Source organism: Aspergillus candidus (genome assembly GCF_002847045.1).
Source record: "Aspergillus candidus strain CBS 102.13 unplaced genomic scaffold BDW47scaffold_65, whole genome shotgun sequence".
NCBI lineage: Eukaryota > Fungi > Ascomycota > Eurotiomycetes > Eurotiales > Aspergillaceae > Aspergillus > Aspergillus candidus.
In genome coordinates this window covers 7,640-34,251 of record NW_020194070.1, presented here as the reverse complement: position 1 = coordinate 34,251, position 26,612 = coordinate 7,640, and the positions used below count along the sequence as shown (strand labels likewise).

The window sequence follows — 26,612 nt, the reverse complement described above, 5'->3', positions numbered from 1 at the left end:
GAAAAGACTAGATCCCCCAGGCTGTGAGGGATTATCCCAAGCTGGTTAGAGCCAGAATGACGACTATGATTGATATGAATCAGCATAAAGAATATAAGAACCAATAGTAAGAATGAATATGGGGCTGCAGATGGAGACGGGGATCAGATGAAGGTGAAGGTGAAGTAGGAAATGAGGAATGAGACCGAGGATAGGGGTTTGACACCTCAGGCAGAGGATGTCTACACAGCCTGCCATTTTCTACTTTCTTCAACCCAATATGGGTACCCATATGCGACGTCCATTGTATGATATAGGCGAGAATCGCTTCACAGAATCCGTTTCTAGCAACTTACCCTCAAGGTAGATAACTACTTGAAAATTTATAAGGATTGCATGTATTCACTGCGATACCCAATACAACATCGCCCATCAGAGACAAACCCATCAGCTTATCCGAGCCAATATCACCTATCGTCCGCTCCAGCTTCAGCTCCTCCAATTTCATCTCCGTTCGCTGCGTTATCCTCAGAGCCTTTTCCTGCGACCTCCTTGGTGTAATCGTTCGGGTCCCAAGCCAATTCCCGGGTCTTCATTCGCTCGAGCTTTATCGCCACAAATCTTTCGAAATCAGCTCTAAGATATCAAGCCCGTGCTTCCAAACTTCGTCGATGGGAGAAGAAGTCGGCCCAAAAAATCGCAGATCAATCTTGTGCCAGTATATCAAGTCAAAGGCAAAGTTATTCCTCGCCGCGTACGCAATCCAGAAGTCTCCACTCTCCCAGCTATTTTGCATCGGGCCAGAGAGCCGCTGCGTACTCTTTAGCCAGCCCTGTTCAATTGCCTTGTCCTCTTGATATCTCATCGCGCTGAGAAAGGTTTGAAAGCGTCGTTCATACTCGCTACACCAGTTGTCAAGGCCTTGAGGCCAGTATTCCGACCTTTTAATCAACAGCCACCAAGGTGGCGCAAAAGAGAATTCGATCGGGGCAGCATATGTGAATTCCCAATCTACAACTCCGACGATTTTCAGCGCCTTCATAAGGGTATTGGCTGGACAGAAATCATCGCACCAAAGTTTGAACGGGCCTTTATCAAAGGATGCTGACTGCTCTGTTAAACGATGTTGTCTGGCGAGTTTCCGGAACAGATATCGAGCAACCAGCTTGCGTCGACAGTCTGCGGCTGAGTCGATTGCATTATTACGCTATTTTACGAGATGAGCAATATGTAGCTCTGCTAGGGTTTCGAAGTATGAGGACGTGGTGTCAAATGTCGTGGTTGGTAGTCTTGACTGGGGTAAGGATCCCAGCTGAACCAGAGTATTCATAGGCATTGATAAAGGTCGATGTGTCACTTTCCAGATAAAGTCATCAACCTGGTCTAGTGACCCGATCCGGGGTAGACATGGTCGAGAAAGCTGAAGTAAAATACTTGCAACCTCTCTGTAAAGAGTCTCTAATCTTGCCTCACTGATACCTGGATCAAGAGTTCCACGAACATCCTTTGGGCACCCAGGTGTGTTGAGAGCATCATACATGTTTGTATCATGGTCAATATAGTCCATAATGATACAAGGGCTTGACTCTCCCTCTTTGTCCCCCAGTAGTGGACAAATGGAACAGGAATTGAAGTCTGATCATAGATATATCGCATAATAGCAACTTCACTGCGGACCTACTCTTCAAAAAACATGGTGGCACCTGGCTGGGGAAAATGTATTACGGCAGTGGTCACATTCTTGTACTTCATCTGCAAAGAGATATTGTATGCGCCTTTCTCGAGAAAACTGAACTCGACAGCATCGCCAGGACAATGATGCCTGACCAAAAACCTGCCAACCGATTGTAGTACGTCGGGTTCAAGAAACTGGCGAACCCACTCATCGGCGATGGCTTCGCTTTTCTCCCAGGCGACGTCGTCATAGCGCAGGCGTGGTTGCATGATTAGCACCGAGACTCAAAGAGGGAAACGAATAACAGTTCAAGAGTGTAAATTAGTTGGAGATATCGGGGATAGGATGGATAGGAGCTCCCAAACGCGGTAGCCTGACCTCGCCATATTGCTTTTTTGGGTATCCATTGGTTACCCACAAGCATATATGAGCTATCAATCTATGTACTCAGCAATGGTGGTTCCTTGTTAGCTTCACATGTCCAATTCGAGCTGTGGAAAGATCTCCTCGTCCTCCATGGAAGAGGTGGGCATGCTAAGGTATGTCTATCAGTCTATCTGCCTCTGTGTTTAGAATGGAATCCAACCTCAGGCCCCAACAGCTCCAAGCATATCTATACAGATGACATAAGCGATGGGACCGTCCGCATCGTCACGTGGAGATACCACGTGAGAGCGAGATCGGAAGCGCCACTTTGCTCCTCCTCATCATAATTCCATCTTGCCTACAAGACTATACCCAAACTCGCCAGACTTCCTCGCTTTCCCTTGACCTCGCGTTCCCTCAATTGGTTGAGGGGTTGGCGGTTACTATTGGCTATCAAGTGCGGTGACTCTTTTCGAGCCATCTCGACTAGTGAAACAACCCCTCTTCTTAACTCGCCCCGGAGTTCTTCGTTCTCTAGCAGAATACTACCGTGATACACACTGGTCTCTTCCGAGTGGAACCATCTCTTAGTCTCCCTCTAACGTGTCGATTATTCCTTGTTGTTTTAATTTTATTTTTTAGTCTTTTTTATTTTTTATTACCCCCATAATCATTTTTATAAATTTTCTTTTTTTTTTTTTCCCACTCCGTTGATTCTTCTGACTCGCCTTGATCGGAGATCTGTTGTGATCATTCCAACCAACCGATCATCAGTCCTTGACAAACCCACCGACCAACCCATTACCTGTTCCAAAGATCGTCCAGCGGAATCGGAGGCGGGGTTCTGCAGGGGGTCAATCTGGAGCCCAGTGCGGGAAATAATGCTTCGGCTGCCACCCGCCCCGTAATGGGAGGTGTCGGCCATCCTTCTGTCCCCCAGCCCGTCGGCGCTGATGACGCGGCGGCGGCGGCGGCCAGGAAGCGCACCGTCGCCATGGCCGGATTCGAGAGCTCTCCGGGCAGTATTGAGGATGTCGATGACTCCGAGCTGCGCGATGAAAAGAAGAGACAGCCCGTGAAACGCGCTTGCAATGAATGCCGGCAGCAGAAGGTGAGTCACAGCATGCGGTCGGATCCTGGAGGGGCTCTTTGGCTCTTTCGCCGGTCGATGATTTGCTTCTTTGGTGGAACCGAGAAACTAACACCAATTTTTTTTGTTTTCTGGCAGCTGCGATGCGATGTGTCGCAAGACCCGTGGACCGACTGTTCCCGTTGTCGGCGCTTGAGACTCGACTGCAAAATCGAATCCAACTTCAAGCGGGTCGGGAAACGGAGCCGGAATGCTGAGATGGAGCGCGAGATCATCGAGCTAAGGAAGCAGATTGCCACGCAGTCGAATAATTCCTCGCAGGCCCAGCAAACTCCCAAGCAAGAGTCGTCCAGTCAGGTCAGCCCCGCCGTATACCACACGCCTTCGGCCATGTCCGACCAGTACATGGGATCCCATGAAGCGGTGGCGTCCCTCCTCGATTTGCGCTCGGGTTTCGACGGGTCCGGTTATATGCGAAACGGGAATGCTCACTTCAAGCGGATTGAAGACGTCGTGGTGGTGCCTGACAGGGTTGCGGAGCTCTTCGACCTGTAAGCTATACTGACCGCATTTGGGAGTGCGCGATCTGACCCGCATTGCAGCTTCTTCACATTCTACCATCCATTTTTGCCTTTCCTCGATCGACGACAGTCTCCGGAAGAATACCACAGCGCTTCGCCATTGTTGTTTTGGACCATCATCAGCGTGGGCGCACGGCGATTCCAGCCCGATACCAACCTCCTCAATTCCCTCGCGGGGCCGGTGTCACGGCTGGTGTGGAGTACATTGGCCGACATTCCACAAAGCTACCACGTGGTCAAGGCGCTCTGTCTGCTCTGCTCTTGGCCCTTCCCGACCAGCAGCACCTCCACGGACCCGACTTTCATGCTCTGTGGCATGATGATGCAGGTCGCCATGCAGCTAGGGCTCCATCGTCCTTCACACACCCAGGATTTTAGCAAGTTCCGGGTGGAGCTGATCGAAGAGGAATTGAGAGACAAGGTGCAAACGTGGGCAATGTGTAATGTTGTCGCGCAGCGGTATGTTCTTCCCTCCATGACCTTGCGGTCGTTGTTCTGACCAGGCCTCAGTGTTGCGACCGGTTATGGACAGCCGCCGTCGACGTTGTACGATTGGACTCTATCATCCAGCGAATCGGCCGATATGAATTTCAAATTATCCGAGGATATTCGGCCTAAGCTCGAGATCGAAAAGTTCTGCGACAAGGTCACCAAGTCGCTTTACACGAATCGACGCGATCCGGTCGGGCTATGTAGCGACCAGGAACGGTCGACCTTGATCTCCTTTCTTTCGCGGGACTTTGACGAGCTTGAGAATCAGCTCAAGTCCCAAAATGACTGTATGCTCGACTGGCTCTCTTGGAGAGCGATCGACTGACTAAAGATCTTAGGCATCACACACCTTTATCTGCGCGCCTCCAATCTGCACCTGCACCTGTCGGCTTTCTTCGATGACCCCACAGCCAAGAAATACCGAGAGCGTCTACTTGCGCTATATCTAGCAACGACGTCATTCCTCGAAGCCGCAATGAACCTGGAGACGAGAGTGGGGCCCGTGCTGTCCTACACGCCATACTATGTGTACCAGATGATGGTAGCCGGCAGCTGCACGCTGCTGAAGCTATCCAAGAGCTTCTTCGCGTCGCACATTGACATGGAGTACACGAAGAACCTGTTCAACCGGACGATCTGGGCCATCCGCGGCGTGTCGGTGTCCAACAACGACCTCCCCGAGCGGCTGGCCGAAGTCTTGGCACAGATGTGGAGATTGGGCAGCACCACGTCGGTGAAGCAGGCCGCCGACAACGCAGAGATGGACAACTCGTTGATGTTGAAGGTTCGCTGTCGCATGAGCATGTCTCTGCTGTTCGACTCGGTTTGGCGGTGGCGAGAGGATGCGCGGACCAAGGGGCGTAACATTGAAGGTATGACGTATTTTTCACCACAAACAGAATCACAAACTAATCTATACACCAGCATATCTCAAAAACCCAACCAACCCAGACTCCAATGCCGATTCCTCCGCGTCCTCCTCCGTCGGCGTCGTCCCGAACTCAACCACGCCAGGCGTGTCAGGCGCAGACCCAAGCTTAGCCCCAGCCCCTCTCCTCCCACCCTCCACCCTCGGCATAACGACAGGGAACACAGTCGGCGGCCTACCGAGCGGCTTCATGGAGCCCAACTACGAAGTCTTCGATCCGCTCAACTGGCTGTTAGACGGGTTGGTGGATCTCCCTTACTCATCATACTCGACTATGTCGGGGATGGAGACGCAGGGGATTGCCTAGCCCAATCCCACCCTCTGTCGTTTTATTCTTACTTATTATGATTTTATGCGTTTTTGCGTTCCTGTTTGCATATACCATGGGACGGACGCCACCGGAGTATAGTATTCGGTTGGATGGACGTGGAGTCTGGATTGTTTATTGATTGATTGATTGATTGAGTTATGGAAGACATGCAGTGATGATTTATTTCTGAAGTAAATACTTGTCAGATTAGCTAGTTTGTATAGTGAATGTCATGAACATATGCATAAGATATACCCAGCTACCTTACGATTATGCCAAGCATTACGTAGTACGGAGTACAACTACCGCATTTGAAATAGATGTCAATCATACCTAAATAACTACTCTTTCTATCAACCACTACTCCATCCATATCTCACCAAATCCCACACCTCACACCTCCACAATAACAAGAAGAACCAAGAACCAAAACCCAAGAAAAGAAAAACCGCCAACCCAGAAGATTCAATTCGAATAAGAAAAAAACAGAGACTGAGGAGAAAAAATGCCCTTCGAAACAACCCGCCCACCCCAAACCCTCCTCATTCCTAAAAAGCGACCCCTCCTCGAGCCAGTCAAACCCAAGGTTATTCACCAGCATCAGCATCGGCATCATCAAGCTTTGAAAGAAAACACTTCTAGTACCACCACCACCACCACTAAAGGAAAAGAAGAAGAACAAACCCAGCCCACAGAATACGACTTCGCGCGCATCCCGCAGCCTTTCTTGGATCCGCGCCTGTGGGAGAATATCAAGGCTGTGGATTCTTTGGTTACTTCTTCTACTGCATCTACTGCTGGTGCTACTACCGGTGACACTTCTTCTTCTTCGAGAATAAGCAATCGGGAGAGAAGCGCAACGAATGAGAAAGAAGCAGAAGAAGAAGACAGAAAGAGGAGGGTGAGAGAGGCGGAGTATGGGGGGATGGCGGTTAGGGGGAGGATTGGGGTGAGGGGGGGGTATCGATGATTTTCTTTATTCCTCTGATTTTATGATGATTATGATGTGTTTCTTATTCCTTACTTCTGGGGTGACCGCGCTTTTGTCTATGTGCTGTTTTGATACTATATTATACGATGGATGGCGTATACGGTTGGTTATGTACTGTAGATAGCAGGTCGGTAGGTAGGTAGATAGAACTGAATGCATAACTCGTGATATGATACACTCAAGGCATAAAACATGAAGATAGATCAATTGACTGGATCAAGTTGGGATCGATCATCCTGAATCAACAATATCAAAGCCAAATTCAATGAACGGTATAAAGACAAAAACAAGAAAGCAAGCAGGTATATCTCATCTCATCTCATCAAGTCATGACTCGTAACTCATAACGACATAAAATTTGGAACAAAAGCGAAAATGCAAAGAAATCAAATCGCAGAAAAAAGAATCAATCAATCAACCGTGTACGCATCAATCTGGTCACATCATGAATTATCAGGCAATCCATGCCACCACTGCGCAATCCCCCTCGTACTCGAGCCAAGCGGTTTCATCTCGCCGATACTCTGCTTGAGCTTTTCGCGGCGCGCCTCGCGCTTCCCCTCGGCGCGTTTCTGGAATGTCCGGCGGAGGCGTTTGCGGAGGTTGCGCACGTTGCCTAGACGGAGGCGCAGGCGCCACCAGGATACGGAGCGGAAGCGGTCTTGGTGGAAGGATGTTTGCGAGCGGAAGGCTTCGGGGCTGAAGACGCTTGTCTCGACGGTGTGCCGGTTGGTGGCAGCGCTGTAGGGAATTGTGATGTCAGAGGGCCGCGGGGCGGGACGGTGCGGGGACAGTGGCGGCGGGGGTCCGTTGAAGGCCACGCGCTGTTGTGGCATGCCGAGCGAGTTGCTGATGACGTTGTCTGGGTCGGTGTCGCGGAAGCGCATGCTCTCTTCGCGCGGGGAGTCGTCTTCTGGTTCGGACGATTCGGGCCAGAAGCGCCGGGGCCGCCAGAATGGGTGCAGGCTGTGGTCGATTTCCTGTCCCGCTTTGCGGTTCTCCGCTGAGCGCAGGGAGAGCGAGCGTATGAAGGAGTGGAAGGACTCTGAGCCTGGTCGGATCCGTGGACGCCGTGCTGATGCCACGCGGCGGAAGGGACCCGGGTTGGTGTCGTTCGTTGCTGTGCGGCTGAGGTTCGTCGCCGTCGGGGTGAGGTTTGTCGCTGCGGGGCTAAGGTGCGGCCCTGCGGGGCCGAGGATGGTCGGTGCGCGGCTGTGGTTCGTCGTGGCGGGGGTCAGGTCCGTCGCGCTGTTGACGGTCGGCGGGATGACCTTGCAGGCTGGAGGCTCAGGCGGCGAGCGGGGGTTGACCAAGGGTGATTCCGCGTTGCATTGCATTTGCATCTCGGGCGTCCGTGGCTCGGTGGTCTCCTGATAGAGCTGTGACGCTTGGCGCTCCGCCTGCTCGCGCACCTGTGGGTCGACCAGTAAGATCGACTCGTTGTTGTGCGGGAAGAACGCCACGGTGATGGCCTCGTTGATCTCGATCGGCCCCGGGGACAGCGACGGGAACGAGGGGTGCGTCGCCGTCACTGCGGGCGAATGGAGATGCGCCATGTCTTCCACGCCGATCAGGATGGACTGCGTCCGCGGGACGTCGGTGGATGGAAACTCTCGCCCCGCGAGCTTCTGGGACTTTTGGGGCTGGCTCGGTACGGCGTCCATGGCGAGGGTGTGGTGACGCAGGCTCTCCGAGGTGAGAGACGTGGAGCGGGAGTTGTTGCGGCTCGTGGGCGCCGACAGCGAGGAGCTCCGGGGCGGGACGACGGGGTGCCCGAACGCGCTCTGCGTGGAGCGGGCGCTCGAAGGGGATCGGGTCCGCCGTCGGGACCGGGACTGATCGAGAGACTCGGTTCGGCTCCCGGACCGTCGACGCGAGCGACGAGACGAATCCACTTTGGACGGATCCCTGCTGCTCGGGGCGGACGACTGCGCGGACGATTTGAGGGACGAGCGTCGCTCGGGGATCACCACGACGGGGACGACCTCCACCTGGGGCGAGGCGACCCCGCTGAACGTCGACATCTCCGAGGCGGAGATTTCGGACGCAATGCTGCGCCGATCACTGTCCGAGATCCGTCCGATCTTACGCACCAAGCGGTGATGATGCGCATCCGAATGGGAGGACGTGGATGCGCGTTCGGACTTGGTGACGGGCGAGCTCGTCGAGCGCAACGAGGACCTCTTCTCGCTGTGCCGCAGACTGTGCCGGGCGGGGGGCGGGTCGATGATCATGACCTCGACGGTGGACGCGGTGGATATCCCCGAGGACCGGCGGCTGTCACCGGGCTCGGGCAGACCCGCCCCACCGCCCGACGGCCATCCAACCTGTTCGCGGAACTGCTCGATCGACAGGCTGGCCACGGGGCCCTCCGAGCTGCTCGCCAGATCCGACGCTCTCGGGGCCGTCTGGTGAGCGGACGGCTGGGGGCGGGCGGACGTCCCTGTCGAGGGCTCCGGGTTCCCCGAGCGTCGCGCCCTCGCAAACGGTCGCGATTTCGGTTTCGGCGAGCCCGTCGAGGCGGTCTGGTCCGCGCGCGCCCTCGGTTCGGGGGTTCTGGCCTCGCTCCGTCGGAACGTCTTGGGCAGCAGGCACTGGACGGACCGGCCCGGGGTGTCGGGCTCGCTGTCGGAGAACATCTCACGGGCGGTCTGGAAGGAATCCTCGCGCGACGAGCACGACGACCGCCCGCCGTGGCTCAGGCCTGGTCGTCGGTGGGTCGGGGTGCGGCGTGGTGGGGTGGACTCTGGGGTGGGAGGGTGTGATGGTTTGGGCGAGATGACCCCTTCGATCACGGATGGAGAGACGACGTTCTGTTTGTTACCGTCGTTGGGGCGGGTGTCTTCGTGAGAGACTCTGGGAGGCGTCAAAGGGAGACTGGGAGCTGTCGGGGGAACAACATCCTGACCGGGGCTGCCATCCTGACCGGTGGGCTTTATAGGCAAACACTGGACGGTTTGGAGGACATGTGTCTTTCGGGGAAGGGCCTTATGGGACCTGAACAATGAGCGGTCCAGGTGTTCTGGCGGGGCGGGAGCGGTGCCAACGATCGCGATGCTGGGCATCTTCGCTTTGTTTTCCTCGTCTTTCTCTTTCTTTTTTCCTCTTCCTTCTCCCCCCTTATTGTTTTTTTATTTTATTTTATTGGGTATGTGTTTTTGCTTTTTTGGTGACGGTCCCTGACCATTTGACGGTACAAATAAGCCGACGAACCCACCGGGAGGGCCCAAGTACAGTTGGCAAACTGGGCGTGAGGGCGGATGGGGGGAATGATTGGGCGTAGGAGCATGACACCGCAAGTGTTTCAAAGGAGATTGGACCAGGAAAGCAGAGGTGGGCGTTGCATAGCGGGACCGGTCGTGTCCCTACATTCAGGATTAAATAAAATAAAATAAAAGATAGGAAAAGTAGGTAAAAGAAAAAAAAAAGAAAAGAGAGAAAATAAGATCGAAATAGAAAATGGAAGAAAAAAGGGCAATAATTATGGGTTTATTGATTTTCTCTTTTTGTTTTTCAAATCTCCCTTGATTGTTGACCTCGATCAGTGTCGTCGCATGATTGTTGGATGCAGAAAGCAAGTGAGGGCGTGGAGAGGCAAGGTGTAAGAATGAAACCTCACCAACAAAGGTTCGAAATGAGTAGAGAGAAATGAAAGAGAGATGATCCCACGTTACAGATCAATGAGGATCTTCCAGAGGTATGGAGAGGGGATCCAAATTCCACGGTGAGAGAGAGGGGGGGAGGGAGAAGGAGAGGGAGAGAAGTGACGCGACAAGAATGCCACGATGCGAATGGGAGGCTCTCAAGATACAAAGCCAAGAGAGGGGAATCAAGAGGGAGAGAGATCGTCAAGAATCGAGGGAGAACATTCCAGATTGGTTGACGATGTCTGCGGTCTGGTTCGGATTGACCGTCTGCAGCGTTGGCGGATATCCCATCCGGGTCCACGGGGAGGGTTTGTTTGCGATCAAGTGTGGGGGGGGGGGGGGATTGGAGATGAGCGTGGTCTAGTCTAGAACAGAGACTGAAGGAGGGGAGAGAAGACCGGAAGAAAGAAGAAGAAGAAAAAGAAGAAGCCAGGGTTGCAAGATGCAGCGTTGACACGATGTCCGGGGGAGAGTTTCGGGAAAGGAGCCGATGGAGGGGGAGGAAGCATCGTGACCCCTGCAGGCAGACTTGTATACAATCATTGCCATGTACTTCGTACATTAGTAGATATACAGGAGGCTATACCCCGTAGTATCTCTATACCGATGCGCTCTATGGGATGTGAAACATGATTGGTTGCTGGGATTCCCCCAATCATTCCAACATAATCTATAAAATCTTATTTATATCACATATAGGCGAGTAAATGAGATGACGAAGAATGACGCGACACGCCACCAAGAGAGGAACAATTGAGGTCATTCTGTCTTGATATGGTGGCTGACTGAGAGATGAGTCAGCACGTGATATCCAGGATTGTCCCGGATCCTCCTACGTCATTGTTGTTTTCATAAATCCATCTGTCTGATAGACTTGACAATCTTATAGAACATTCATGATTATAATATTGTCATGTCTATCAGTCTATCAATACAGAAGAGAATCTGTTGAATCAACAAAATAAAAAATCACAATCAAACAGATCTGGGAATCAACTGATCCGCCCATGAAAAAAAAAAAGATAACATCATCGCTCTTCCACCCGTCACATCTTTCCCCACTGCCCTCTTTCAAGCCTAAAAAAAATTAAATTAATTCCATCCCCTCCAATAAACTTCCTTTGTTTCCAACTCGCTTAACCTTTTTCTCTTCTTCCTTTTCTCTCTGCTTGGACAGATCTTTTGCTCTGAGTTCTCCTCATTATTCCTCCTTCACAACACCGTCATTATTCAAATCATTTCGACCCCTTTGTATTACCCTGTTTTCTCCGTTGAAGTTAGAGGATCTTATCTGGTAAGTAGTATGATGATGATGATGATGATGATGATGATGATCAAGGTCTCCTGTCGCCTATTTTCTCCCCCGCAAACCTACTGGACAGTGCACTGACAACCCGATCCAGTCCCGACCTTTTTTCTCTCTCCAGCGTCATTTCCCCCGCCCGACCTTTTTCTCTTCGCCACGAGCCTCCATTACCTCATTTTGACTTCTCTTCCTCTTTATCTTCTTCCTTCTCCTCCTCTCCTTTGCTTCTCCTCTGCTCTTCTCTCTTCCTCTTAGCCCCTCTCCCCAATCACCTACCCTTATAACAGATTACTCATCATGAGTACCATTCAAAATCTGAAGAACTTCATACGTCATGGCAAACAGGCCCGCTTGGTGACCCCCCATGCCGAGCCCACCACCAATGTCTCCCCTATCCATGCCGAGCAACAACGTCAACCCCAGGGGTCTTACCCCCCCGCCGCCGGTAATCTGGATGCCATTGACAGTAAATTGGGCAACGGCCAGGCCCAACAACAACCCGCCGCTGCCTCCCACCGCTCCCCGGATCGGAAAGCCCGGGACCTTGAGATTGAACAGATCGTCGCCGAGGAGAAGAGCAGTCAGGCCAATTTGCCCAAGTATCCCGGCCTTGAACGCTGGATCTTGCTGGACAAGATGGGCGACGGGGCTTTTAGCAACGTCTATCGCGCCAAGGATTCCACCGGGGAGTATGACGAGGTCGCCATCAAAGTCGTTCGCAAATTTGAAATGAACAGTACACAGGTAGGTCTATCTCTTCTTTTGTTCTTTCTTTTGCTCTCTACCTCTTTCTTTAGCGCCCTCCTTTTTTTCTTTGTTTTTTTCTTTTTACTCTTGTTTCTTTTTACTCGCTTCTCTCCTTACGAGCCTGGGTTGGCCGTCGCGTCCCCTCGCTGTCCAATCGTGTCATCGTCACTTTGATTCATTGTTCAATCTTCTAGTCCTCGCATCTCCATCCCGACTTCCGACCTCGGAATCCGCTAAAGCCCACAGATGTGCGCATTTCTCCCTGCCTTTCATTCTTCTTTTCCTCACCCGCTTCCCATGATTAGCACCCTCTATCTCTCATTTCTACATGTCTCACTAGCCACCACCGGAATTTGGGCTAACTCCATCCACAGCGCGCCAATATCCTCAAGGAAGTGCAGATCATGCGACAGATCGACCATCCCAACATCATTAAACTCATCCACTTCTCCGAGTCGCGCCAATATTATTACATCGTCCTCGAACTCTGCCCCGGTGGGGAGTTGTTCCACCAGATCGTCCGTTTGACCTATTTCTCTGAGGATCTCAGTCGCCATGTCATCACCCAAGTCGCCAAGGCCGTCGAGTACCTCCACGAGACCTCGGGTGTGGTTCATCGGTACCCCTCCCCCTCCACCCCCCCTCTTCCCCCCTTCTACTGTGGTACCCAGAACACCCACTAACCAATTCGTTTGCAGAGATATCAAGCCCGAAAACCTCCTCTTCTACCCCACTCCCTTCGTTCCGTCCAAGCATCCCAAACCCCGCCAGCCCGGCGATGAAGACAAGGTGGACGAAGGGGAATTCATCCCCGGGAAGGGCGCCGGCGGTATCGGGGTCATCAAGATTGCCGACTTCGGCCTTTCCAAGGTCATCTGGGATAGTCAGACCATGACCCCGTGCGGGACCGTCGGGTATACCGCCCCCGAGATTGTCAAGGATGAGCGCTACTCGAAGAGTGTCGATATGTGGGCCATGGGCTGCGTTCTCTACACCCTCCTCTGCGGCTTCCCGCCCTTCTACGACGAGAGTATCCAGGTCCTGACCGAGAAGGTCGCCCGCGGCCAGTACACGTTCCTGTCCCCCTGGTGGGATGACATCTCCAAGTCCGCCCAAGACCTCATCTCCCACCTCCTGACCGTCGACCCCGAGAAGCGGTACACCATCAAGGAGTTCCTCGCGCATCCCTGGATCCGCGGCACCGACGAGGCCACCGAAGCCGCCGCCGACGCCCCGCCCCTGGCCACGCCGCTCACCAAGCCGCAGAACTCGCCTCTGGACGCCGTCGCCGCCGATCAGGCGCCCTACCCCCCAGCCAGTGCCCGTATGTACGACCAGCCCTCGGCCGGGTTAGATCGTCCCATGGACTTCCGCTCCCCCGGGGCCATCAATCTGCGCGAGGTGTTCGACGTGAGCAACGCGGTCCACCGCCAGGAGGAAGAGAGCAAGCGACGCAAGCACTTCCGGCAATACTACCCGAACAACAACGCGGCCGGCCGGTTCCAGACCCCGCTGAACGCATTGAGTGAAGACTCGGACGACGAGGCGCCGCCGCCGGTGACGTACCAGCCCCTCGGCAAGGACGACAATCTGTCCTCCAAGATGCAGAAGACCGGTCAGCCGCCCGAGGGCGTCGCCGCCATGGAGGCCAAGCTGCGGTCCACGAACCTGGGAGCCGGCACGGCCCAGGCTCCCGCCGCCCAGGCGCGGCAACCGGCGCGACAGGGCTACGGGCAGCACAGTGCGGCAGTGGCCGACGCAGCCCGGCAGAACCTGTCGCGCTCGGGCAAGGCGCCTTTTGAACTGAGTCTGGACAACGCCACCTTGTTGGAAAAGCGAGGCCGGCGCAACCCGCCAGTTATCTAGACTTTTTTTTTCCCCCTTCTTGAGTCTACTGCCACGAATTTCCTTGGATCACACGGGTATCGTATCGGGAATCATGAGTGTTCAGATGACAGTTTGCATCTCTTTTTTTCTGCTGTTTCTTACCATTGTTCGTTATGCAATCTTGTTTGATTTCCATCTGTGGGTATTATGTTTGAATTCGGTTCGGTCGGGACAAAGCATTTGTTATGGGTTTTTTTTTTACATTTCTTTCTCTTTTCTCTTTCTGTTCTTTTTATCATGTTCTCTCCCCTGTGTCATGCGAAAGACCGCTTGTCGCATGCTTTTTGCTTTTGCTTTTTCTGTTTATTTCCTCTTGTGGAATACATATATACCTTGTACATGGAGAGAGAGAATATATGGCATGCCATGACACGGCTGGTCGTTGTCGATTTTTTCTAGTCGTACCTTTATTTGTAGTAATCTTGTAGTAAGTAAGAACGAAGTAAGATAATATAGGTAGGCGATAGATATACTGCTGACAGCAAGCAAAATATAGCGTAGTACAGCGCAGTAAGTATATGGGTATGTATATAGGTACGTATATAGGTATGTATGTATGTGTGTATATGTATAAAGCCTCATCAACACGTCGAAAAAAAAAAAAAAAAAGAATCAAGACAAAAATTGGACGAAAGCAACGTTGGTATCAAAAGATCAATGACAATAAGAAAAAGAGAAAGAAAAGGTAAGAAAAGGCAACGCATCCCTCCCGTAGACAGAACCCCGTGGGGGTTCATGCATGCACTAGGGCGCGTTGCTTAAGTGGGGACCGTTGTATCATGTGGAGAGGACAAAAACAACGGATATGCATACTCCAGCGTAGTAAGTATGTAAAACTTTTAAAGAGTCTGCTTTCCCCTCGTCTCGATCGGCAGCAGAACCATCGAGACGAACGCAGCGAGGATAAGGCCGCCAGAGGCGTAGATCGGGGCATTGGGGTTCGCGTCGCCGGCGTAGATGGCGACGATCGGGGCACACAGGCCCGCAATGCGATTCAGACAGCTGGCGATGCCGGTGCCCGTGCCGCGGTTGGGGGCGGGGAACACCTCGGGGGTGTAGGCGTAGAGCACGCCGTACATGATATTCTGGAAGAAGGCGACGAGGCAGGTGCAGACGAGTTGGATGTCTGGGTCTGGGGAAGAAGTGAAGCAGAAGGTGAGGATGCCTGTGATCATGGTGGAGAAGGCCATTGTGCCCTTGCGGCCGATGTACTTCATGTCGACTGTGTAGCAGGCGATGATGGAGCCCGGGACGCCGACGATGGAGGTGATGGCGTAGTTGCGGTAGACGATGTAGGTGGGTTGTTCCTGCTCGCCGCCGGCCTGTTTGATGTACTGGGGCAGGAAGGCGTTGAAGAGCGGGTAGCCCATGCCGATGGTGGCCCAGCAGAACCAGAGGATGAGGGTCGTGATTGCGAGGCGGGTGGTGGCGAAGAGGGGCGCGATGCGCTGGAGAGAGAACTTGGAGACGTTGCGTTTGAGGATCTCGGCAGTGCTGAGTTGGGTGTCCTCGGGCGTGATCTCGGCGTGGCCGCCGATTTCGTTGAGGATGGAGGTCGTGAGCCAGGTTTGGGCGCCGTTCTTGTAGGCGATGCCGTGGACGGCGGCGACGGCTTCGTCTTGGCGGCCGCGCGAGAGGAGGAATTTGGGAGACTCGTAGAGGTGGAAGAGGAAGAAGCGGCAGATGAACATGACGAAGGTTAGGGCACCGAGCGTGAGGACGAGGTAGCGCCAGCCCATGTTTTGGTCCTTTGTGCAGGGGATGTCTTCTACGCAGGTGTAGTTGGGGATGAATGCCCATGCGAGGAGGCTGTAGGATTGAATCGTGAGCGAGGTGGATGGCTGAGGAGGTACAGGGGAACGTACGATGCGATCAGGTTGCCCACGGGCCACCAGACACTGAGCATGGTGAGGAGATTGCCCGAGGCGAAGGGCAGGAATTCCAGGAACAGCGCTCCATCCACGGGCAGATTGCCACCAACGCCGAGACCCAAGCAGGAGAACAGGGCACAGGCACTAGATCGGTTAATAAATGCTAACCCGACCACGTCGATGGTATAGACTAGGGAGAGACATACCCAATCCAGGTTGGGGCACCACCGGCCGCCAAACCGAAAACACCCGCGATGAAAAGGGTCATGTTGAACGCCGGACGACGTCCAATGATGTCCGACGCGAGACCCCAGAACGAGGCTCCGAGACACAGACCCAGGAACAAGGCGCAAGTGGTGAAACGGACCCGCGAGGAGGATACATCAAACTCCATGGACAGTTGGGGCAAGGTGAGTGCGACACCCTAGAGAAAACAATCAGTATCGCCGTATCTCTCAGGATATATCCAATCATGCGATGGCCATACCTGCAGCCAGAGACTAAACCAGAAGTTGTCAGTAACAGCAGCGAGCGCGTATGGTACGAATACTCACTTATCCGCCAACCAACCAAACCCACAGAGCGCAAACAGCTCCCACTGATAACGGCCCATGCCGATATCTTGAATCGCGCGATTGATAACCTTGGCTTTGCCTACAAAGGGTCAGATCGAACATTCACCGGGGTTGACATCTGGCAAAGATATTCCAGCCAAGAAAAAAAAAAAAAAAGCCGCAAGGTTCAAACATAAACATACGGTCATAAGTGCTATCATGACCTGACGCGACAACATCACCCTCGACCTCAGCGCGCAAAGCTTCAATAGTCATCTGGTTATAGTTGCGAACAGACCCCTCGCCCTTCTCGGACGGGGCCTGATCCACGCTCTTGTCATCGGAACCGGTCTGGTTGTCTACCTCAAGGGAGCTCTGGGCATGCGCTGGCGCTGGGGCAGTGGAGAGGGGCACGACGACCCCGGGGAAGTCGGTGTGGTCATGTTTCTGGAAGGGGTTGATCCAGACCATGGTGGCTCGCTTCGGGGGATCTTCGATCTACTTTTGAGTTGTGGGGATCTGCTGCTGTCGCAATGGTCGCACAGGGTCAGGGATAGGATCGTGGGAGGCGCAATGGCAGTTGGATCGGGAGGATGGAATCGGTTGCACCGCGCTGGGATCTGGGATCTGGGATCGGAGTGGGAAGTGCTGCTGCTACTGCGCTGTATAGATGAAGCTTTCACGAGGGAGGGGGTAGAATTGGTAGGAACTGTTTGAATCAGATACTAGCCACGATCTAGATGTCAACGGGTGAGTATGATGCGATCGAACTACACCAGTTGATGCGATCTGGGTAAGAAGAAACAAAGAAATCTCCAGATCAGAGAAGGAGAGGACAGCGAAAGGAAGAAGAGACGCAAACAGAGAGACAACGGCGATCAGGGCATTTTATTTGATTTCCATCCATTCTTTCTTTTTTTCTTTTAAGAAAGAAAATTTAAATAAAAATCAAATAAAATGTTTCTACTTTTTTTAATTATAATACCATAATATCATCTTTATCAAGCCAATAAATAAAATACCAGACCATACCCGGATGGGAGGCCATCCTGCGAGATAGGATATGATCGTGAGGAATTGTCGGTATGGCGTCGGTATCTGTACGATCAGTTAGTGCAGTTTAGTGGCAACTGCGCGCGACCTCTCTTTCCTCATTGGGTTAAACTGCCAAGGATGCAGGGAATCCATGGTTGATTAGTAGACGGGGTCGATTTACTTTGATGGGGTGGGATTGATCCCAGTCGTTGTTGGTTCTGGCGGGGTTGAAAGCTGCCCATGGGGATCAAGGTCCAGGTGGTAGATATAGAATGATCCTCCTTCTGGTATGTTGAGGATACCTAGTTTAGACTTGAGTTCAATAAGTTCATTCCACAAGTCTTTATATGCATACTCAAAATCTGCCACTGACATACCCTACCCAGGTAAAGTAGGTAATACCAACCCTTGGCGGAGCGTGGACTAGACTACACCCGGATAAGCCGTTGGCGCTGACGGGATGGCGTTCAAAGGCGCGATCCACCCGTGTCTGCCGTCTTTTTCTTTTCTCTCTCACCATTAGCATGTCTATGATTATCTGGATCGGTCTGGTTTCAGATCTTTGCAAATGAATTCTAGGAATCAAGCAAGGGGGTCGGTTGATCTCTCGTATTCCGCACCTCCACGTGCACTGCTTATGTACAAATGCACCTAGAGGTACATAATCAATACTAACCGAATGCAGTCTAGCCCTGCATAATTCAGCCAGACCACTCGGTCGGTACCTTATGCGCGTATCAATCTAGTCCAAATCAGTATTAAATATTACAGACTACTCCCGATCACACGGTCTATCACCACCAATCGTCCAACATACTGGAGGGAAAAAAAGAAACAAAATACGAAGCGGGACAAACCCCTCTTGGCATCAGAAACTTTCATCGTCAATCTTATAACTCGCCAACGCCACATTCGCGACCGAGCCTTGTCCTCTCCCAGTAAGAGATCGTCAAAGATGTCAGCGCCGGGACCCTTAATACGGTCCAGCGCTTAGGTTGGCTGGTTCGCTTTCCGCTTGCGAATTCGCCTGACACAGGGCGGGCGGGCGCCGGGCTGGGTTTGCCTGTTTGCGGTTTGCGTGCGTTTGCCCGGTCCGGTATTGGGGATTTGTTTATACATTTTTTTTTTACTCATTGTTTTGTTTCATTTATTTATTTGGCATTAGTATTCTTATTTTCTTTTTATGGTTGTGGTAATTTTTATTACATGATTAGCTTGGCTAGTATTCAATAGCTGAGTTAACTAAGTACCACATGGTTCTTACTTGAAAGTTGAGTGAGACTTCTACTAATACTACAGTGAGCCCTGTCGAAGGAGAATGCGACAATATCTGATCAACTGATGCTACCTTGCTAGAGTCGGTTCAAACTCGGTTTAAATCTGTATAAAAACCTCAGGCAAATAAGGCAACCACAGTTTTGATGGACCGTGCGATCATCCGGCACGTGGCGTTCTAGACCAGTGAGACGGTGTCGTATCTTTCAATCCAGAGATGAGAGGTCCTCTCCACCCTCCCGATTTGTATTCCTGACGTGAATGCCAGAAAGATTCCAACATAATGAGTTCGAACACACTGATGGTTTCTGTGTATGATGGGTAACTCCTAGCTTGAGTGGATGATGAGTTGTCAATATGGAGAGTAAGTGTCGGAGAGAATACCACTCAGCTACAAAAGATATCTAGACACTTCTGAGCTCGGTGGGTACCCTTTTATGCACGATCTTAAATTGCGACAGTAAACTACAACCCACGTGAGGTATGACCGTCCGGACTCCCAATCATAACTCATCCACCCGCCCCAGCAACCTCTCCAAGTGGCGATAAGTCAAGCGCGGCTGATTCGACGGCTGCATATGCCCCGTCTGGAACGACTGCGCCCACATCAACCCGCGCTCATAGTGCTGCACGCCCATCACCCCCTGCCCGTCCTGCCACCCCGTCACGTTATTTGCCATAAACACGTCCCGGTACTGCAGGTCCGGCAGCGTGATGTTGATGGGCGTGCTCGGCGCCGCCTGGAACCCCAGCGCCCCGTTCCACGTCATGTTCTGGATGGCGAGCAGCGTGCCGTTCGTGAGAATGATCATGTCGTAGTCGCCGTTGCTGACGAGCACCCGGTTCGTCGCCTCAATCACCTGCGGCAGGACCGTCTCTATGGGGTTGGCGGAGAGGTCGCCCTCGGCTCCGGGCCCGCCGACGAAGACGGCGTCCTCTGTGCACGCGGCCCAGGTGATATGCTCGGGCGCGTGTAGGGCGCGCTTGACGTCGGCCCGGTCGAAGTACACTGTGGCGCCGGCCGGTTGGTAGAAGAAGGCTGTCGGGAAGGCTAGTACGTCCCACTGCAGGGGACACATCTGGGAGATTTGGTAGATGTTGAAGCATGGGTTGTTCTGTAGCACGGCGGCGTTGATGGAGCCGAAGATGTTGCAGCTTGTTGCTTCGTCCGTGGCGTTGAATGATACGGGCGGCTGCGGCGAGGATGGTGGGAAGGTGAGGTACTTGTCCATGTAGGACTCGTAGCCGCAGGTTTTGTGCAGACTCTCAATCTCCTCCATGAAGCTCGCGTTGAAGTTGAAGAGATTCGCGTTTTCTTGAACGAAAGGCACGGCGGGGGCTTGTTCTTGCACGTAGTCGTATTGCCCGATGCAGGGATCGTAGACCAGGGCGCCTGGTCAGATTGAGAAAGGGGTTTCATTTGAATAGAGCTGTCTGGCTTGGCCACTTACCCTGCATGTCGTAGTACTCCGTGTCATTCTGGTCCAGCATGGCCGCTGAGATGTACGGCACATAGCGGCCCGCATAGCTCTCCCCTGTCACGAAGATCCTAAATCTCTTGATCCCGAATATTTGCTGGAAGTTCTTGAAGAACTTGACAAAGTCGTCGGCTATATCCTCCTGGGACGTGGCTGTCGGCGTGCCAAGGGCGAATCCCGCCCCGACAGGCTGGTCAACCCTAGTTCATTTAGCACATGGTCAAGGCCTCGGGGCAGACCGGAATAAAGTATAAACAAATGGAGAAATTATCGTCAAACGTCAGCATACCACAGCATATTGGTGAGATTAACCCAGGAATATGGATTCTGCACCGGCAGATACGTGCCTTTCTGCCAGAGGAACCGCCCATTCTCCTGGAAGAAGCCCTGAAGCGAGCTGCAGCCCGGTCCACCGTTGAGCCAGATGGTAATTTCGTCCACAGGATCCCCGATAGTAGGTTGAAATACGAAGAAAAGAGACCGTGGGTCGTTGCCTTGGTCGACGGGCACCGACCCAGAGTACATTTCCCCGATGTCGAAAGGGACATCGGGTAGGCTTTCGACTAGGTACGCTGTGGAATTATCTCAGATCAGCCAATGTTTGGGCAGTAATCATAGATAAAGTGCTAACGGATGTTGATGGCGCACGTTTTGTCTCCTGGTTCAGGAAGCGGAAGTCATCCTGGGGGAGTTTCAATGGCGCTTGCTGCGGGACGGCACGTCCAGACAGTCTCTGCGCGTCGCGGACCTTTTGTCCAAATGGCCCATGTTTAGCGGCTGAGATTTTGCCGGTGCAGAGTAAGATGATCAGCAGAATATATGGGAAATGAAGAGCTCGAGTCTTCCACATTTTGGCGATATCATGGAAAATTACATAAATAGCACCGGGGTACCCAGGTCCGTCTCCAAAGGGAAGACGGTCCAATTTATATGATCAGAATTCAGTGCTACTATACCCTTGTCTTGTATGTCAGCTATCAGTGACACGTCTGCCTGGGAAACGAGGGGAAATAGACCGACTGATGGCCCGTGAGAGATCCAAGCCATTTTCGTCCATCGGGAAGCCCGATTCATCTTAAGCCTTTTTATCCTTGAACACTAGCTCCTAAGAGGCACATGCTAACAAGAGCATGGCTGGTGTTCGCGCAACGCAACTCGTTGTTGGCTGTTAGGCTCCACACAGTTGCACCTTACTGTATGATGTCGGCACATTAGCGACCAAAGGCCTTCTATCATTCACTTATCCATGGGGATTAGTTCATTGATCTGGCTGATTTGGGAATAACTTGTGTAAGTCGTTCGCCATTTCACTGGATGATCTTTTGACACTATACCAATCGGGGGATGGCAAATTGTCAGAAATGATGAGTGGTCCGATAAATCCTTCTGATGTAGACTATCCCTGTCTGATAAATAACCCGAGTAGACGGGAGAAGAGAAAAGAGGAAAGTTGAAGTTAAAGGTCAGGTGTCACGACTAAGGTTCTCGGTCACCTGCTCAACTCCTTCTTCCTCCTTTCTCATTCTGCTTCACCCTTCACTTCATATCCAACCATCAATCCAGGTCCCTTTATCCCGTTCATATATTCTAGATCATCTCTAATTTTCATAGTACTGGTGTCCTTCTCCCATTACTTGCGCTATCGGACTAAAGTGAGGAACCATAAGCATGTCTACGCCATCAGTCCCGGCGTCGACTGGAGACCATTGGATTCTCTGCCAAAATAGCCATTGCGTGGATCATCAGCAAAAGGTCAAGAATTGCCCCAGAGATGGACACCATTCCGGGATGCCCCACTTCCCGCCGGGGCACCGAAAACGGTGCCCGCATTTTTGGTCTTCATCCAGATTTACTATCTCTTCATGATCAGTCGAGCGCTTGTGCTTGTACTTTGCCCCCCTTTTGTATGCTCATTTCTTGACCTGCTCATTGCCTACATCAACGTCAAAACTGGTGTTATTCAAGATCGAAACCCCGAACAAGTCCACCCGATGGAAGTTTGTCTTATATATCTTCCGAATCGTTCTCCACCGACCTTCCTGTTCCTGTCTAGCCTTCCCTGTTGTTTACCGCGGGCAAACCCCATTCTGTGAAGGATTCGCCAATAGGAATTGTTGCAGAACAACTTCCCCGAAGAGAAAAAAAAAAAGAAGAAAAAAATTGCTTAGAAGAAACCAATAGGCTTGGCTCCATCGGTTCCAGCGATGACCCCTCTCTCTTTCGGCTTTCATCAGTCATATCGCCTCGCTGCCTCCCACCTCAATCACAGATGAGCCATTTCCTCAAGTAACTTTGGTCGCTAAAGATCGCTCAGCAGCTTCAACTTCTTCTCATTCTGTCTATCAAATCGTTCTACTCAAATCGGCAGCAAAGCGGAATCAGACTGGTTTTGTGGAAGCAACAAGGTCAACCATAATCCACTTAAACCAGCTATCTATACTGACATGCTCACTAACTCCAGAGATCCTGGATCCCCGGCCCAAGACGAAACCCAGCAGCATGGGACGGAAAAGCAGCTTTATCAAAGTCACCAAACACCATTATCCCCGTCTTCTGGAGCACAGTCCGCCACGGGCGACACATGCAACCGTTCTAGGCCCCGTGATGGAGGTTTGGACGGTGATCGAGAGAAGAATCCACAGGGTTTTCCCCAGGAACTTCACCAACACTCTTCCACCCGTTCGCCGGATGCACCGACCTCAGTCGAGCAGGCTCTTCCAAGATCATCCGAGGACTGTCCTTCGGACCTGTCAGCTCATGGGGTGCCCGTGAGCCGTGTGACCACCGATGCCGATGGGAACACCTATCCTGAAGGCGGACGGGATGCATGGCTGGTGGTCCTGGGCAGCTTTGCGGGCCTTTTTGGCACTCTCGGCTTGGTAAACTCCATCGGGACTTTCCAAGCCTACCTGGAGAACAATCAGCTCAAAGATCTGGGTTCTGGCAAAACTGGGTGGATCTTCGGCATGTATGCCTTTCTCACCTTCTTCTGCGGTGTTCAAATCGGCCCCATCTTCGACGCCAAGGGTCCCCGGCTGCTGGTTCTTGCTGGTTCTGTCTTGACCGTCGTGATGATGGTTGCGATAGGATTCTGTACCCAATATTGGCACTTTATGCTCGTCATCGGTGTCACTGGAGGTCTAGGGACTTCTTTGATCTTTACACCTGCGATTTCTGCCGTCGGTCACTTCTTCAATAAAAAGCGTGGTGTTGCAACTGGCATTGCGGCAACGGGTGGTTCCGTGGGCGGTATTGCTTTCCCCTTGATCTTAGAAAGACTATTCCCCCTGGTAGGGTTCGCATGGGCAACTCGAGTTGTTGCCCTAATTTGTTTGATTCTGGTGGTTGTCGCATGTCTCCTGGTGAAATCGCGACTGCCCAAGAAGCCAGCCTCTAGGGAGAACGTTCTCCCTGACTTTCGCATCCTGCGAGAGCCACGGTTTGCACTTACAACTGCTGGGATCTTCTTTGTGGAATGGGGCCTCTTCATTCCGATCAGCTATATCTCTTCTTATGCATTGGCCCACGGTGTTTCTCATACATTGTCCTATCAACTACTAGCCATCCTCAATGTGGGCTCTTTCTTTGGACGAGGTATCCCTGGGTTTGTTGCCGACTACCTGGGTCGATTCAACACCCTAATTGCCACCGTGGCACTATGTCTAGTGTGCAATGCCTGCCTCTGGCTCCCGGCCGGTGACAGCGTCCCTTTGATGATTGTATACTGCGTCATTTTTGGTTTTGCAAGTGGCAGCAATATCAGCCTTACTCCTGTCTGCATTTCACAACTATGCAAAATCGAGAATTATGGGAGGTACTACTCTACAGCGTACACGATAGTTAGCTTTGGGTAAGCTAAGATCCTTCTGTTTTTCAAGCTCAGCGAGAACACGTGTGCTAATCATTTAAAGTACTTTGACAGGCATCCCAATCGCGGGTGAGATCCTGGCTCGCTGCAACGGAGACTACTGGGGCCTCATAACCTTTACCACCTGCTGCTACGCTGTCGGTCTAGCCTGTGTGACTGCAGCCAAGTTGGTCCATGTCGGATGGCGTCAACCCTGGGCCCTCTATTAAGCAAAGGATCACCGGTTTCCCATGTCGTCCGCACAAGCCGCTGCATCGAAGCCGCTACATCCGACACTGAATTTGGCATTTGCATCTCGAAAATGGATTATATCACAATAAGCCACATCAATGGCCTAATGATTCAACGACTCAATGGCTTTCAGGCAGGTGAGGAAGACAAATTCGACTATAGACGCCACGGCGCCGATAAGAAGCACACGAAGTAGGAGAGGAGATGGCAATGTGTAAATACAGCGCTTGTTCTAGGCAAGGAAATGGCCCCAGATGCCACAAAAAGCCAGTGGCTTTCTGGACCAGCGGATCAATAAAAATACTAAGACATATACGCATTCGTGTCGATTCAATTGAGTACAAAACGTTCAGGACTCGAAATCCATCGAGACAAGCCAGGGGACATGCCCTCTCGGGGATCTACTCCGGGTAGCCCTGTGTAAGGGTTCCTGAAGTGTCCCTATGACGGATGAGCAAGGTCATGATTAAATTTTAGACTTCGGTGGAATCACAACATGATCTGATTAGACAGCCACAACCTTTCTCGGTATCATACATGTATTGGGCTGATCCCAATGGCACAGGACCGTCCAGGTACATATAATTGCCCATCCACGCTGTTACCTCTTGTCCTTGTTGATCTATGTGATATTCAGAGCTTTAATCTTTTGCTCAGTATGCGCTCGTTGAACACCAGGATGTCACCTTGGGACAACACATTGACCCTAGCTTTAGTTGCTTCGTGGGCATTGTTTCAAAAGGCAGCAGCACTTCCTCCACGAGGCAGTTTTAACAGCTCAGTTGTACCCTCTTCACCTTCGGGAAGTGTGACCCCTATCATCTCGTCATCTGTTGTCGGAACTTCCCAGCGTGTGTCCACTTCTGCAAGTCATGGACCATCTTCGTCGTCTGTTGGATTTCATTCCTCTGTCACTCCAATTCCGAGCGTATCATCATTTCCGTCCCCCTCGTGCCCTAAGTGTACCCCACCGCCAGCTCCCTCGACGCTGACGGTCACGGTCACAGTAACTAATTGTCCAGCTCCTCAAACTGTCTCGGCCACAGTATTTACCACGATCTCCACCACAGTCACCCATTGTCCAGCTCCTCCGCCTCCTTTCCAGCCCGGTATTGTTCCAGGAGGGGGAGCACCTAGTGCTCCTGGGCCTGGAAATGGGCCACCGGGAGGTCCAGGAGGCCCAGGAGGTCCAGGTGCAGGGGGTCCAGGTGCAGGGGGTCCAGGTGCCGGGGGTCCAGGAGCCCCAGGAGGTCCAAGTCCAGGAGGTCCAGCTGCAGGGGCCCCAGGTGCAGGGGGTCCTGGAGCTCAAACCGGGCATATGACTCCCGGATTATCGAGTTCCATCACAATCGCTTCCATGTCTACTCGTCCGGTCTCAGGGTCGTCTATCACGGCTAGCACCTCACCTGCGCCACGACCTCGACCTCGCCCACCTCAACCCTCATCGTCTGGCCCATCGCCTGAGACTACCGGGGCTGTGCATCCACCTGGTCCAACGCCAATGTCACCCGCGCCGCCAGAGGCGTCTTCAGTCGCACCTCATCCCAGGCCACCCCCTCCTTCACCTACAGGCATGTCTTCTGCGACTCCTCCGACTTCCGGGGCCCCAACTACGCCTCATCCTAGGCCACCTCCCCCTCCACCTCCACACCCCTCTCCTGCAGAACCCCAGTCTTCTGAGAAAGTTCCTCCCAGGCCAACACTCTCCCACACATCAGCAGCCACTTCTCCTGAAGCATCGTCTCCTGGGGTCCCAAGCACGCCCCATCCCAGGCCGCCCCCACCTGGGCCTCCAGGAGCCTCTTCTGCGGCTCCCTCATCTTCTGGGGTTCCAGTCACGCCCCACCCCAGGCCACCACCACCACCTCCACCTCCGGAAACTACCCCTGCAGTTCCAGCCACTTCTCCTGCAGCTTCATCGTCCTCCAAGGTTCCAGTTACGCCTCATCCTAAACCACCTCCGGAGGCCTCTTCGGAAGCCCCATCGTCGTCTCCCGAGGTCCCGGTTACACCCCATCCCAGACCACCACCTCCACCTCCTGGCACCTCGCCTGCAATACCATCGTCTCCTGGAACTTCAATCACGCCTCGTCCCAGGCCACCGCCGCATTCACCCCCAGGAACCTCTCCTGAAGCCCCAGCCACCTCTCCTGAATCTCCATCGTCGTCTCCAGAGGTGCCAACTACGTCTCATCCCAGGCCACCGCCGCCTCCGCCTCCAGAGACTGCTCCGGAGACCTCACCTATAACTCCATCGTCGTCTCCTGAGGTTCCAGTTACGCCCCATCCTAGGCCACCGCC

The 26,612-nt window shown here is 52.7% G+C and overlaps 9 protein-coding genes across 9 annotated transcripts; 5 read left to right on the top strand and 4 right to left on the bottom strand.

Moving 5' to 3' along the window:
* Positions 1-446: 446 nt before the first annotated feature.
* Positions 447-1,923, bottom strand: BDW47DRAFT_134371 (uncharacterized protein; the record flags this gene model as incomplete). Its single annotated transcript, XM_024818068.1, has 4 exons — positions 447-584; positions 644-1,144; positions 1,196-1,559; positions 1,661-1,923. The coding sequence occupies 4 exons, from the start codon at positions 1,921-1,923 to the stop codon at positions 447-449; spliced, it is 1,266 nt and encodes a 421-aa protein (XP_024668332.1).
* A 486-nt stretch (positions 1,924-2,409) lies between these two features.
* BDW47DRAFT_112401 (putative C6 transcription factor (Leu3)) lies at positions 2,410-5,670 on the top strand. Its single transcript, XM_024814157.1, has 6 exons — positions 2,410-3,131; positions 3,249-3,661; positions 3,713-4,150; positions 4,202-4,470; positions 4,522-5,055; positions 5,108-5,670. Exons 1-6 carry the CDS (start codon positions 2,928-2,930, stop codon positions 5,416-5,418), a joined length of 2,169 nt encoding a protein of 722 aa, XP_024668331.1. The 5' UTR covers positions 2,410-2,927; the 3' UTR covers positions 5,419-5,670.
* An 878-nt stretch (positions 5,671-6,548) lies between these two features.
* Positions 6,549-8,894, bottom strand: BDW47DRAFT_112400 (uncharacterized protein). Its single transcript, XM_024814156.1, has one exon. The coding sequence runs from the start codon at positions 8,644-8,646 to the stop codon at positions 6,856-6,858; it is 1,791 nt and encodes a 596-aa protein (XP_024668330.1). The 5' UTR covers positions 8,647-8,894; the 3' UTR covers positions 6,549-6,855.
* Positions 8,895-8,935: 41 nt separating this feature from the next.
* BDW47DRAFT_112399 (uncharacterized protein) lies at positions 8,936-10,443 on the top strand. Its single transcript, XM_024814155.1, has one exon. It carries the CDS (start codon positions 9,417-9,419, stop codon positions 9,693-9,695), a length of 279 nt encoding a protein of 92 aa, XP_024668329.1. The 5' UTR covers positions 8,936-9,416; the 3' UTR covers positions 9,696-10,443.
* Positions 10,444-11,662: 1,219 nt separating this feature from the next.
* Positions 11,663-13,978, top strand: BDW47DRAFT_129133 (serine/threonine-protein kinase; the record flags this gene model as incomplete). The annotated part of the gene is made up of 3 exons (XM_024816947.1): positions 11,663-12,109; positions 12,487-12,731; positions 12,811-13,978. 3 exons carry the CDS (start codon positions 11,663-11,665, stop codon positions 13,976-13,978), a joined length of 1,860 nt encoding a protein of 619 aa, XP_024668328.1.
* Positions 13,794-14,388, top strand: BDW47DRAFT_112392 (uncharacterized protein). The gene has a single exon (XM_024814154.1). The coding sequence runs from the start codon at positions 14,052-14,054 to the stop codon at positions 14,367-14,369; it is 318 nt and encodes a 105-aa protein (XP_024668327.1). The 5' UTR covers positions 13,794-14,051; the 3' UTR covers positions 14,370-14,388.
* Positions 14,389-14,604: 216 nt separating this feature from the next.
* On the bottom strand, positions 14,605-17,273 carry BDW47DRAFT_78620 (putative sugar transporter). The gene is made up of 6 exons (XM_024819859.1): positions 16,628-17,273; positions 16,425-16,524; positions 16,358-16,370; positions 16,077-16,294; positions 15,865-16,014; positions 14,605-15,808 (listed from the first exon to the last, which is right to left on the bottom strand). The coding sequence occupies exons 1-6, from the start codon at positions 16,893-16,895 to the stop codon at positions 14,839-14,841; spliced, it is 1,719 nt and encodes a 572-aa protein (XP_024668326.1). The 5' UTR covers positions 16,896-17,273; the 3' UTR covers positions 14,605-14,838.
* A 1,463-nt stretch (positions 17,274-18,736) lies between these two features.
* sxa2 (putative pheromone processing carboxypeptidase (Sxa2)) lies at positions 18,737-21,367 on the bottom strand. Its single transcript, XM_024814153.1, has 5 exons — positions 20,861-21,367; positions 20,502-20,784; positions 20,186-20,412; positions 18,816-20,127; positions 18,737-18,757 (listed from the first exon to the last, which is right to left on the bottom strand). The coding sequence occupies exons 1-4, from the start codon at positions 21,060-21,062 to the stop codon at positions 19,238-19,240; spliced, it is 1,602 nt and encodes a 533-aa protein (XP_024668325.1). The 5' UTR covers positions 21,063-21,367; the 3' UTR covers positions 18,737-18,757; positions 18,816-19,237.
* Positions 21,368-22,481: 1,114 nt separating this feature from the next.
* Positions 22,482-24,360, top strand: BDW47DRAFT_78586 (MCT family MFS transporter). The gene is made up of 2 exons (XM_024819858.1): positions 22,482-24,062; positions 24,124-24,360. The coding sequence occupies exons 1-2, from the start codon at positions 22,657-22,659 to the stop codon at positions 24,287-24,289; spliced, it is 1,572 nt and encodes a 523-aa protein (XP_024668324.1). The 5' UTR covers positions 22,482-22,656; the 3' UTR covers positions 24,290-24,360.
* The last annotated feature ends 2,252 nt before the right edge of the window (positions 24,361-26,612 follow it).